General features: G+C 44.3%; 1 protein-coding gene across 2 annotated transcripts; it reads left to right on the forward strand.

The window, feature by feature from the left end:
- The first annotated feature begins 59 nt into the window (after positions 1-59).
- cp110 (centriolar coiled-coil protein 110) lies at positions 60-13667 on the forward strand. 2 transcript variants are annotated; one of them, XM_079337342.1, is made up of 10 exons: positions 60-882; positions 2828-2953; positions 4223-6662; positions 6900-7027; positions 9192-9293; positions 9787-9903; positions 10317-10424; positions 10591-10707; positions 11712-11782; positions 12430-13667. In XM_079337342.1, exons 1-10 carry the CDS (start codon positions 754-756, stop codon positions 12587-12589), a joined length of 3498 nt encoding a protein of 1165 aa, XP_079193468.1. In that variant the 5' UTR covers positions 60-753; the 3' UTR covers positions 12590-13667. The 2 variants fall into 2 exon arrangements, with proteins under 2 accessions (XP_079193468.1, XP_079193469.1); XM_079337343.1 differs by having other exon boundaries at positions 2828-2899.
- The last annotated feature ends 6 nt before the right edge of the window (positions 13668-13673 follow it).

Raw genomic sequence — 13673 nt, forward strand, 5'->3', positions numbered from 1 at the left:
TTTTCTCAGGTTTTCAAACTGTCAGTCTGTTGCTGCATTCAGGGGCTGCTCTGGTGCTTCATGTATCCGAGTTTGGAAGTCGCTCCTCCAACTTCAGTGTGTTCACATGATTTCATTTCGGAAAGTCTGAATGATGTAACAACAACAATAAAGCAGCAGCGTTGATGCTACGAAGAAGATGTATGAAATGTAACTGTTACAAGTTATATTTCCGCAAAAAGTGGATCTTAATTCATAAAAGGTGTGTTAAAATCGACAATACATAGTTTACACTCTCAGGTGACGACGATTCTGATGTCAAGTTGGTATGTCTGGCACCTAGTTCTTCTCTGAGTTTCTGAGTGGTTGTTCCGACTGAAATTGTTCGTGAATCGTGTGCGTTGTAGTTGAAATCTCGTTTTTCCGACGTGTCGGATGGCACATGAAGGCAGCAGGTTGCTGCGGGAGGAGAGGCGGGTAAAGATGTAAACACTGAACCATCCTGTGGAGGCTTCTTCTGCTCTGATAGACTTTTATACTTTACTGTGTTGGCTTTTTTTTTATCATTAAAACTACAGTGATGGTCTTTTTGTTTTTTTGTAGTGCCTTTTCATTACAGCTGTTTACTTTCACGACTGATACACGCCAACGTTTATCAGACCAACCTAAGCTAACCTGTTAGCTTGCTAGCTACTATCACAGGTCAACACATTACTCCAACTTCGTCGTTTTAAATATCAAACATCGACACAAAACGTCTCCTGATGCAACTCGATGGAGGACTACGACACGTTTGTACAGCTTCGTCTCTCTCATCTGAGGAAAAGAGAACAGGAAGAGGAAAAACCTTCACCTTCATCCTCTCTCATCCGCTTCTATGGACGACCTGTCCTCCCTCCTCTGGTACGAGCTGCTTTACTATAATTATGGTTAAACTTTTATTTCTGTCAAAGTCAACATAATGTAGGTCTTTCGTCTCAACCGATGAGCTGCAGGAACTCTTACAACACGATGAAGAAGTACTGGTGGGAAGCTTTAGAGAAATTAAACTTTATTACTGAATTAATGTCATTTATCGTGTTTGTTAGATTTTAATGTTGTCATTTAACTTTAAACATTGAGAGTTTCTCTAGTTCATCCTGGCCAAACACAATTAATCTGCATAAACTGTATAACACACTGTTTTGTGTTGCATTACCGATATCAAATCAATATGAAACTTAACTAAAGACATGATTTAAAGTTGATTTACTGGGACTCAGGGATGGACTTTTTTTTTTATCTTGTCGGTGAATAAATCATCCAATAAATCAATTTTTATTTACACATCCCAAGACACCCAAGACTTTACTCTATCTTAAATTATCTACAAAGCAGTGTTGTAGTCAATACCACACTAACCCAGAGTTCACCAAGACAGGGCGAGACCAAGACAGGGCGAGACCAAGACCAAGACAGTGCGAGACCAAGACAGGGTGAGTCCAAGACCAAGACAGGGCGAGTCCAAGACCAAGACAGGGCGAGTCCAAGACCAAGACAGGGCGAGTCCAAGACAAAGACAGGGCGAGACCAAGCCCAAGACAGGGCGAGACCAAGACAAAGACAGGGAGAGTCCAAGACCAAGACAGGCAGAGTCCAAGCCCAAGACAGGGCGAGACCGAGACCAAGACAAAGACAGGGCAAGTCCAAGCCCAAGACAGGGCGAGACCAAGACAAAGACAGGGAGAGTCCAAGACCAAGACAGGCAGAGTCTAAGCCCAAGACAGGGCGAGACCAAGACAAAGACAGGCAGAGTCCAAGCCCAAGACAGGGCGAGACTGAGACCAAGACAAAGACAGGGTGAGTCCAAGCCCAAGACAGGGCGAGACCAAGACCAAGACAGGGAGAGTCCAAGACCAAGACAGGGCGAGACCAAGACCAAGACAGGGTGAGTCCAAGCCCAAGACAGGGCGAGACCAAGACAAGGAGAGTCCAAGATCAAGACAGGGCGAGACCAAGACCAAGACAGGGCGAGTCCAAGACCAAGACAGGGCGAGTCCAAGACCAAGACAGGGTGAGTCCAAGACCAAGACAGGGCTAGACCATATATGTTACTCAAAAATCCTCCTCTTGTGCACAGTGGGGTGCCACTCTCTGTAACACCGGGAAGGTTTCAACTGTAACGGAAAATAATCAAAGTACAAATGAAGTTCGTCCTTGTTTTAGAACGAGACATTTCTTTCTACTCGCAAACACAAACAGCCTTTCAGCGGGTTTCATGACCAGTCTTGATTTAAATCTGAACACTCTGAGAGCGAGACAGGTCAGAGAAGAAACCCATATCAATGACTACAACACTACTACAAAGACAAAAGATGAATCCATCATGAGCACAGTTACAGAGTGGTGGGGAAAATAATCGATTCTAAGATGCATTGATGCAGGAAAGTCCATCGATTATTAACGGATAATGGACTGGCCCACTTACTGCTGTGTAGGTGCGAGCGCAGTGTTTACTCGAGAGCGAACATGGAAGAGCAGCTGCAGCCGAGAAACTATTTTTGAGTCTGCTCTGGTTCAGTCAACAGAAAAACAACAATGAATAAGATAGATGTACCTGTCAGTAATAATGGAAAATATATGTGTAGTATAAACGGTAACAATAAAGAATGTAAAGTATAGAGGTTGAAGTTAAGCAGCTCTAAGACTCATATTAATGATGATAGATGTCAGACTGATATTAATAGTTGTATCTCTTTCATTAAATGTAATGACTGGTGAAATAGTTTGTATTCAGAAATCTAAAGAGGAGAGGACACTTCTCACTGATGTGTTTAACCGTCTCATGTCTGTCTGCTGGTGCTCACAGCTCTCAGAGGAGCAGAGAGAGGAGATGCAGCGGCACAGACATGCAGCGCAGGAAGCTGCCGTCCACAAGAAGGTAAAGGATGATCCCAGAATGACTTATGTGCAAACAATCCTACACAGTGTTCAGGTAAGTCCTGACATTTCAGTCATCTTAATATGTTCTTGTACCTGTACACCTTCATGACTAGTATTTAGACTTCTGTCATAGTGCAGTGTGCAGAAGGCGTAATCCTAAACAAACACATTCTTATTGATTTGATTTGAACAGTCTTCGAAAGGTTTGAATGTTTCTAGTTATTCAGAATCAGACCTTGTTTTTTCACTGCTCCAGCATTATAATCAGTAACGTACAAAATGAGATGCTGTAGCTCTCTACTGGGGTTTCAGATGTAATGTCAGTGAAATGAGTGAGGGTCTCTCTGGGTTTAAAGTTAAAAATAGATTGTCCTTTTCACTAATAGTGGTTTTACAGATTGTCATATGAAGTAAAGAGACAATTTTCGGGGCAAGCTGTTGAAGCTCCTTTTATATTTTATTTGATCCAAATGATTTCTGTGTACACTTTCAGTGTTTCCCGACATAATTTGCCTTGGAGCCCCGAGCTGGGAGATTACACACACTTTCTACAAACGATACATCAAATGTCCTTTCATGATTTTATTTGGTACGTGCAATTTGAATCTTGACAACCCCGGAGCAGACTCAGGAGGATAATATCTGCAGTAACATATAGAGCCATGGTTCTATTGAACTAAAACACAGAACACTCATCACAGAACAAAACCTACGGAGAAAATCCAGTAGTTTAGCCCAACTCTATGTGATGGTTGCATAGGCTTTTAATGCTATCGTCTCACTTTTAGACACCATAGTTCAGGAGTCTCCAACAGGCAGCTCACAGGCAGGTTCTATAGTTTGACAGACTGTAGTGTAAGTGTAAAGTAGTGAGGTTTTCTTGGACATTGATGTGCTTTTTCAGTAGCATAGCTTACTATGTGGCACAACAAGAAGTGTCAAAAATTCAGTTTTTTTTCTTGTACCTTCGTGTGAATTTCAGATTATTGATCAGCATTGGCCTTTTTGTAATTTGACACAGGTACAAACAGCAGCATAGTTCAGCTGATGTATCCGATGTGAATAAATGAAAGTAGCTCTTTCATCACAGCGCTCGGCCACTTTGAGTGTTTCAAAGTCGCTCTCAGATGAAGGAAGGTTGGAGACTCCTATAGATTCACCTTTGTATTGTCCGGGTGTTTTTCCATCTCATGCCGAAGCTCACGAAGATTCAAACAAACAAACAAATGTTCTGTAATGTCCATCCGGCTTTGGTCAGATGAAAATAAACTTATTTTCTCCAATGTCTGTAATCTGCTACTCTTTGGTCATCTGAATGCAGCTGAGGAAGACGCCAACGTTGGAGGAGTTGCTTCAGGAGTCGGAGATTTACGCACCTTCATGTTCACGTCAAAACAACGATGGATCAGGTTCCCAGAGCGGCCATTTCCAAGGCACAAAGGATGATGTTTTACTCTCATCACCGCCGAACAGGAACGAAAAGGAGGATGTTTCTCTTCCTCCGTTTACATCGACAGCATACAGTGCCTTTCTTTCCACTGATGTGACGCCTCAGGAGGAAGGACGCCTTAAGGATCCACATTACAGCCAAAACGGATCACAGCCAAGTTCCTTTAATGGTGTTAGCCACCTGTCCTCAGGTTACATGACCTACAAGAATGTTGAAAACACCACTGGTGTCAGTGTCGGGTTCGACTCAGAGAGACAGAGCGATGGCTTTGTCGTCTCAGAGGGAGCTGATAGCATGAATGGCTTTTTCCTCCACAATACCTCAAACACAATCAGCAAGATGCCAGATATCATTAGCTACCCTCCCATAGATGGAGAGGAACTTGAGAGGAGCGGACTAGAATCTTCGTTTTGTAAAGACTTTGAAGACGTTCAAGACATTTGTGGCACCACACTCCAAGAGGACTCAGTCATGTGGGAGAACTCAGAAGGAGAGAAATCTGAAAGCTGCCTTGAAGACAGCACTGAGGGTGACGCTAACGTCGCTGTTGCCACCTCACTTGACCTTGACAAAGGTCAAACTTCAGACAGAGTGGAGGGCCAAGTCTCTGTTTCACAACACGGCGGCTTTTCAGACAATCCAGAGTCATCGCACACTTCTCCCCCTCCTCTCTGCCCGACGACAGAAGAACATCTTAAGGACGTCCACACAGAAATAGAAGCAGCCGACATCCGTGGAGATGAAGAACAGTCATCAGAGGAGCCGTATCGCCTGAGCCTCCAGGCCCTGCTGAAGAAATCTCAGGAGTATCGACGGCGCCAGCGGATGCTTAGGAACCAAGCCAAGAACAGTAAAATCAAGGAGAGGACCCAAGAACAGCCAAAAACAAGGGCAGAGGAGCCGAGCCTCTCTGATAAGGAGAATGACGAGTTCGCTCATAAGTCCAGCGTCACTGCAGAGGGGAAGAAAACTAAAGAGGGCCGAAGCAATATTATTCAGTCGGCGGAAACGTCACCAAAGAAATCCTGGGACAGTGACAGGAGCCTCCAGAGTGAGCTGTTTGAGGAAAAGACAAACTTTAATATTGTAAGCACAACTTTAACAGGAGATGAAAACATCAAGGAGATCACAGGTGGCCAGGAAGAAACAACCTTAAGAAATAATAAGCTGAACACGTCACCAGAACTCATGACGGAGCCCAAAGAATTCAGCCGGCAGCAGCAGGTGTCTCCAGAAACCTCCCCAGTCCAGGAAGCATTCAGTTCCACTCCAAGCCCTCCAGACTCTCACAGAGGAGGAGGCAAATATAAATCTGTTCCCGCCCCACATTTCTGCAGGAGTCCCGTTCGCTGCAAAAGCAGTGTCCAAGATAAACGAGCTGTAAATGAGAGCTTTAAAGGTTTACTCAGTGATGTCAGTGCTGAGGAGTTGAACCCGGGACCTGAAAACTTTCCCACAACAGTCTCTTCCAACGTGAGTGGCACAGATGAAGGGGATTCAGCAGGTGTTTCCAGCCGGAGTTCACAGCACATAGAGCAGCTGGAGTCCAACCTGTCCGGTCTTAAAGTGCTGATCTCAGATCTGGAGTCCACACTTACAGAAAGCTTCAGGAATCAGAGCCTGAGTGAGAGCAAACAGACGCGGAGTCATGATGACGATGGAGAGCGAAACCAAAACGAGCTGCGGAGAAGACGATCGTCAAACGGGCCCAAGAGCGCGCATGAAGATTCAGGATCTGACCCCAGCATCCGTCACATGGATGATGGTCCCGTCACGGAGCAGGGACCAGGAACTGAAGAAGTAAACTTAAGTGAGCTCAGGCTTGTGAAGACTTTAGTGACAGAGCGAGGACTGGAAAAGCGTTCAGGTAATGACAGACTCACAAAGAGTCATCGAGCTCATGGTGGAGCTCCTCAGCAGCTGCCCGCGGCGAAACGCCTCCTCTCTGTCGCTCAGCACCTAAGGGTTCCGAACATATTCAGAAATGTTGCCTCTGACGCTGCTGCTCCGAGTGATCAAGTCTCAGTGCTGTCAGACAGCAGTAACCATCCTGTGGACAGAAGGACCCACTCAACCTGCTCACCATCTCTCAACCAGTCGTACGACGTGCACGCTCCGTCCGGCCTGTGGCTCCGAGAAGGGTCAGCATCTGACTGTGGCACAAGAGGTGAGAAACACCTGACCCCTGAGAGTGAGGGTGAAGGTCAGAGTGGGGTGTCCAAGGTCAAACGCAGGCTGCTCATGCACATGACGGAGGACACGCAGGAGAGGAGCGCGTCTGGGGTCAGACCGAACTCCAGCACTCCAAGAGGTAAGACCCACAAAGATGAGCCGAAACGTGAAAAGAATATTTAAAAGTATTGCTATTAAGTTTGGACTCTAACCATAACCTGATTGTTGGTGCAGCTACAGAGCCCAGCGTGCTCCGTTTGCTCCGTGACATTAGATGCACGTTATTAAATCTAGGGGCGGGACCTTAGTTCCAGATTTTGTCTCGTTCGTTCTTAGACATGATGTGACTGAATATTGTTCTGTTTCCGGCCTATAGCTGCGACGTGCTGGAGCGAAGACGACAAGAGTCTTAACGACAGACAGGAACAACTGAAACAGGCCCACGCCGCTCAGGTCAGAGCCCTGCAAGAGCAGCACAGGAGACAGCAGGAAGAACTGCTGCAGGTGAGACAGCGGGGAGGATTATCTGTGATCTGAAAGCAACAAAACAAAGTTCAATATGGAGAAGCTTTGTGCTGCCAAATAGTGGGTGGCAGGTGGCTCATGGAGGTTTATAAGATAAAACAAAAAGTCTTCTAAATCACAAAACTGCTGCCGATGTTTTACACCAAAGCTGCTTTTAGTCGTTTTCTAAAATAAAGGATTTAGAATAAAATCAGTTCATTCATAGCACAACAAAGGGAAATCTTTTCAAACAAACAGGGCAGCATGCGTTCAAGGCTTTGAAAACCAGAAAAACCAACATGACTGTGTCCGCTTATATAACTTTTATTAATGTACTTGAAAAACTCTGCTACATTTAGTCATGTTTTAGCCTCGGGCCTTGTTTGGATGGGGGCGAGAAAAAAAAGATCTGATTTTACAATATTTCCTTCCTCTGAGTTACTTTTTTTTTTTAATTTTTTTTTTAAATAAACACTGAGTCCAGCTGTGGAAGCTGTGTGCTGTCAGTCCCTCGCTGTATTCAAGTTGTTCTTGATCACCGTGTGCGTCTTTTTAAACTACCTGAGAGCCCAACAGGGTTCATTGACTGGAGGAAAAATGTAGTATTTTTAAAACACACTTTAAGTTTACTGTCAATAATTCAGGTGGATCTTTTTTTCCTTGAGGAAGAGAAACAGCGATATGAAAGACCCTGACAAACATGTCTCAGAAACTACCAGACGTTTATTCTTTGTAAACACGCTTCACACGCACTCATTCGGATTTTGCCTCGATCCCATTGGCCCGCTGCTTGCACTAGATTGCATCACATATTGCTGTACAGATCAAGCACTGCGTAACTCCCGTACAACAACCATAATTCACTCTCCAAACATTTGACTCCACCCAAAGTCACCTCTGAGAGAGGAGGAATTCATGATTCTGTCTTACAACGGGAAATACAATTTCACTAAGATGGAAAGAACATTGACCCTAATCAGAAGGAATCCTTTGAATGTCGCGGGCGCCGGTCAATATGTGCCGCACGCACGCACACGCACACGCACACGCACACACACACACACACACAGGTTTTCCCCCTACCTGTTAGAGCGTGCTTCTGGAGACCTGGGTCGTGGTCAGACTACAGACATCTGCTCATTACAAGAGACCTTCAGACTCTCCCCTGTAAAAAAAAAAAACACACACAGGGATCCTACCATAAATGTTTCATTACGTCCCTAAGAGGCGAGCTGGCATGGTCGCCTCTTTGTGTGTGTGTGTGTGTGTGTGTGTGTGTGTGTGTGTGTGTGTGTGTGTGTGTGTGTGTGTGTGTGTGTGTGTGTGTGTGTGTGTGTGTGTGTGTGTGTGTGTGTGTGTGTGTGTGTGTGTGTGTGTGTGTGTGTGTGTGTGTGTGTGTGGGCACATGCAAGACTTCAAGGACGCCTGCTGCTCTCTGGCAGCCACTTCCCGTTCCTCAGCTTGTCTCTGTATTTGTTCTTGGCCGGTGTCCTTGCCCTATTAATCACAGTCTCCGTTTAATTTATGTATCCTTAACAACAATATAATTAACATAAGCTGTTTAATAAGAAAGACTTCCCTCTGCCTCCCCTCTGTCCTTCCAGCGTTTGTGATGTTGTGAGCGAGCGAGCTGGCTGGACTCTCTGGTGAGGGGGGGAGTGAGGGAATTGACACAGAAAAGGAAAGGATAATTTGTTTAATTCATGAGCGTCTGTGGTTAAGTGCCAGATCGTCCCGCAGAGTGCCACCGCTAATGGTCCCTTCTCCATCTCCCCTTCTTCTCTCCCTCTACTCACATACTTTTCTTTGTTTTCTCTCCCTTCCTCCTCTGACATCGTTTTTACTCTCTGACCGTATTCATTTCCTCCATCTCTCCTTTCGCATCACTCCCGTCATCCCTCTCCTCCTCCTCCTCCTCCTTCTCCTCTGCTCCCTCTCTCTTCTCATCTCATCCCTCTTGCCTCTGTGCTCCATCTCTCCCCTTCTGTCTCTTCCTCTCTACCCTCAATTAATTTCTTCCTCCCGCCTCATTTGCTGTCCTTTCCAATTCAATATTTTCCAACCTTGCCTGTTCCCAATGTGCCGGCTGTGCGTACACACACACACACACATGTACTTCTTGTCTTATCCCCCTCTTCTGTCTGTCCCCCTCTCCCTCTCTCAGGCGTTGGCCGAGCGTTTCCGCCTCCTCCAGAGCGTGTCCTTCCCCTGCTCCATGTCCAGCTCACGTCTTGGGGACACGCTGACCTTTACCAGCATCTCTCAGGTACTGTGAGCACATTTTTCACTCATGTCAGGGACGAAAAAAGCTTGCCCTGCTTATCCTTGTGACCAAATATTTTAATTCCTCATTAGTTTGCTGACACACTCGAGTGAAACAGATTGTCCCCCCTCTCGACGTTTTTATCCTCGTCTCAAACCTCTCATCTGTCATCAGTTATTTCTCTCCAATCGGTATTCAATCCAGCAGCTCAGCTTCAGTTACACAAGACTTATTCAACGTTTCTTTTTCATGCAACAGTTTCAGAATCAACAAGTGACTGACAGCAGATCAGCTGCTTATTATTCTGCTTATTATTCTCTATTATAATGATGAGCTGCGAGTCCACTTGTGTTGATTTGCTAAACAGATGCCAACCAAAAGACCTTGAGAATCTTTGTGGGAAATTAATTGGTTGTCATTGATGGAATTAGCATTCTCCTCTCTCTTTCCCTCTGGTCCTCATTACTCACCCCTCGCTCCGTCTCTCTTCCTGCAGCCCTCCAGCACACTCTCGGAGCGCTGCCGCCCCCTACTGTTAGCGGCTGTGAAAGGTTTTTTGACTCGCAGGCTTCTGGGGACGGAGAAAGTGTCGCAGCTGGCGAGAACCGTCAGGGTGAGAAGTGACAGCAGTGTCTCGTCTGTCTCTGGCAGCGCTTCATTTTATTTTTGTAATTTGAACAAGGGTTGTATGTGACCAGAATTTAAACCTTCAAAACAATTCTAGTCAAAATCAAACAATATCAATACCTGTTTCAATACAGAGGCTACTAAAATACAAATCCCTGGTCAACAATATGCAACATCTGTTTTTAATGATCAAAATCTGACTCTATCTATCTGACATGTATGTTGACACAGTATTTTATGCTGGCTCTGCTTGTGGTTAATACACATACAGACTATATCTGGTGTGTTCATTTTAAAGCTTCAGTTCTTTTCAATGCCATCGCTTATTAAAAAACAGGGATTGTATCGTTTAAAATACTTGATATTAAAAAAGTGGTTGTGTTTAATTTGGACCTTCAGGACACACAGCAGCTCCTGCAGGCCCTCCGGCAGCAGCAGCAAAGCCCCGGCAGAGGAGAGTTCAGCAGCAGACAGGACCTTTTGTTGCAGGAGAGAGTCGCTCTGCAGGTATTTAAACAAACACGTGTTGTAAACATCTGTTAGCCTCTCTTCTCCTCTTCACTGCACACAGAGCAATTATTCCTCCCATTAGCAGTTAGCGCAACAGATACCTGCGATTATTACACGCACTCATCCACGCCGTCCTCTGCTTTGTAATTGTTTCCTGCTCCAGCTGCGCGCGGCACGTTACGAGGTCAACGACATATTCTTCAGGCTGTCAGCAGGAGAGAGGATGCAGCTGATCAGCTGGGACCGAGAGCTGTCCAGGGAGAGAGAGCTCAGGCGACAGGTAACCGTTTCAGCAGCTCAGTGTGAGCAGGAGGAGTCATGCAAATGAAGGAGCATTGGTTGCTTAATGGAAACACTGACACTGTTATAAACAATGCAAAAACAGCATGAACAGAACTGTGTGTGTTCAATAGAGCTACATTCATGTGCATCTTAGCTGTTTGCAAAGGTTTGGCTGTGGATGATTAGTTTTTTAATTAAAGCGGATGTGATCCATGTCTAGATATAGAAATTCTTTGCATTCAATACTGGGGACATTTTAAAGTACTTCATGACGAGATTGTTGCCTGTACTCGAGTTGTCAATCTCTCTTTTTTTAAAGAAGACATTAAAGCAAAATTTTCTTTTTCTACCTTTAAATAATCGCTCCCAGACTCGCAGCCCCAGCCATCTCACAGAAGAGCTTCATGGTACCAGTTCCAACACAAGCCTTCAGTTAGAAAAAGAAACCAGTCAGCTCGTCTCTGTCTCTGATACATGGACTGAGACTAAGAATAAAGACGAGAGAATGACAGAGTGTTCATCCCTGCATTATTATTCATGACAGACTGAGATGTAACGTTCAGTTGTATCGTTATCTGTACCATCGTTGTCTCATGTTTAGCAGCTTTACCAGGTGCACAAAGTCCCTTTAACCCAAGTACTGTCTCAGGTTTGCATACAGATATATACATCCATCTTATGCAAAAGAAATTCTCTGTCCCTGTTAATCCCCAAGTGAGCTTTACAAGTTTAGCTCTTTACAATCCCACCTCAACTAGCATGTAATGAAATACCCCCTCCAATGTAGCCCTCTGACTGTAGACATGGAAACAGTTAGTGGTTACAGCATCATGTGTCTTACGACTTATGATGCACTCAGTGACCTTCGGTGGGCGCCAAAGTGCACCAAACCAACTTCCTACTTTAAATCTACAGTTCCTGTCTATGGTTTACTCAACAGATTACCTTGTGGCGAGTAAATCCCTTCAGTTTTGTTTTTGATTGTTTGTTTGTGTTTTTTAGAGCCACCCCAGAGGAAGGAGTTCACTGTCAGCAGCAACACAAAAATCACTGGAGAGGAAGAAAGAGATGATGTGAGTTTATTTACTGGATACACAGTTAGTACAAATACAATACAAAAGGATGAAGGAATCTCTACACTTAAGACAATCTAATCTTTTTTAAATGCTAAATAGACTTGAGCTTGAATTGTGCTTTTCTAGTGTTTTTTACACTGCATGTCCCTCCTACACATCCACACACTGATGGCAGAGGCTGCAAAGTATTGACTAATCCCTTCATACACATTCATACACCGCTGATGCAGCAGCGGGAGCAGTTGGGGGTCAAGAGTCTTTCCCAAGACCACATCGACCTGTGTCAGCAGCAGCTGGGAATCTTTCCCCAACCTTCTAGTTGAAAACTGGCTGACTTCATCACTGAGCCACAGCGTCATGTCTGCACACTCAAAAAACAAAGTTGTATTGGAACCATATGCTCTAGATCCCAAACTCACCAAAGAATATGAATCCAATGATTGAAATCTGTGCAGCTGGTTGAGGTCAGCCGGCAGAGCAATTACTAGAAGTGAAATTCACAATTGCACACTTTCAAACAGCAAATGTCAAAGTCTTTAAGGCTTTTTAATGACTGCTAGATTTTGCTTCGCAGGCTGAGGAAATATTTCCAAAGGCATCATTTTTGTCTTTGACTACATTAATCTCCTAATTTCTACCTCCAGGATGCAAAAAAAGGCAGCAGCAAGGAACAGGAGAGTTTTGACGAAGACTGAACACACCGCAGAATCCTCCGCCGAGCAGCCGCTGGAAAAAAAACGAGGACAATTCAGAGCAAATCCTCAGAGGGTCCCCAAGAGCACTTACTCCTCCAGACCCCTATAACACTCCCCTAATTGGCCCCAGTGAGCACCTTTAATAAGGCCTCCTGCGATTACATTAATATTGTATTACTAGTCATTTGAGAGTCCAAATTTGAGTCAAAGAGAGGCCTGTTGCTGCTGTGCTGCGATCTCTCTTCATTCTCTACAGCCAGAATGTAATATAGTTTAAATGGAGCCTGGTTTTCAGACATTACTGAGAAGTTTCACAAAGAGAGGATGCTTGAAGCTGGGATGAAAAAACCCCCCACCACAGCCACTGTTAACACAAAATACTCATGAGGACTGCTTCATCATCTTCTGTGCAGTAATGCTGCAGACGTCAAAAGGAGAAAATGTTGAGATGGTCACAAAAAACAAAACTGCGGCATCAAAGAAAGGCTCAAGGCTTCACCTGATAGATGTATGACTCACAGACTCAGGTCTGAGATTTCACAGCAGGAAAGCACAGTTATAAAGAATAACACTAAAAAGGGCTTTATCTCAGTTTGTTTCAGTGGTAGACCAGCCGGGAGTCAGACGACTGATCTGATAAGATGATTCTCACAATGAAGAAGCACAAGTATTTAAAGTTTATACACAAAACACATTTTGACCTCCTTTCACTAAATCTAACTCAAAACAATCAATATGTAGTGGTAGATAACTGAAGGGCTCTGACATGTAGTATGTCACTGTGATTCTTGAATAGACATGTTTACAGTAAACAGTGCAATGTTCAGTGACATGAGCCCCATGTACAATACCAGGAAAGTGAATCCCTAAGTTAAGTGCAGCCATTGTTTGAACTGAAGATCATACCTGTGCTTTCACTGCTTTTGTATAATGTCCTCTGTGAAATAATTAGATCAGTTGGAATTAGTTTTGAAGAATAGCAGAAAGTGTTAATATCCAGATGCAGGTCTTAACGTCACTTGACTGTGTTACTCCCAAGTTTGGACTTGAGTATTTTTAGAGCATTCAAAACACATGTAGAGCTTTACATTTTGTATTCTTAAAGACTTTGAACCTTCTTCTTTTTTTACTTTTTTTTTTACAATTTATTTATTTGTATGTGGTTTGCAATAAAGGTTTTAAAAAAAAGAAGT

The sequence above is a fragment of the Symphodus melops genome (genome assembly GCF_947650265.1).
Source record: "Symphodus melops genome assembly, chromosome: 2".
Taxonomy (NCBI): Eukaryota; Metazoa; Chordata; class Actinopteri; order Labriformes; family Labridae; genus Symphodus; species Symphodus melops.

Bases quoted from the DNA above. Each gene is read 5' to 3' on its own strand.
- cp110 (XM_079337342.1), top strand. From the start codon at position 754: ATGGAGGACTACGACACGTTTGTACAGCTTCGTCTCTCTCATCTGAGG. The intron at 883-2,827 runs GTACGAGCTGCT...TGGTGCTCACAG, and splicing joins GACCTGTCCTCCCTCCTCTG to CTCTCAGAGGAGCAGAGAGA. The intron at 6,663-6,899 runs GTAAGACCCACA...TCCGGCCTATAG, and splicing joins GAACTCCAGCACTCCAAGAG to CTGCGACGTGCTGGAGCGAA.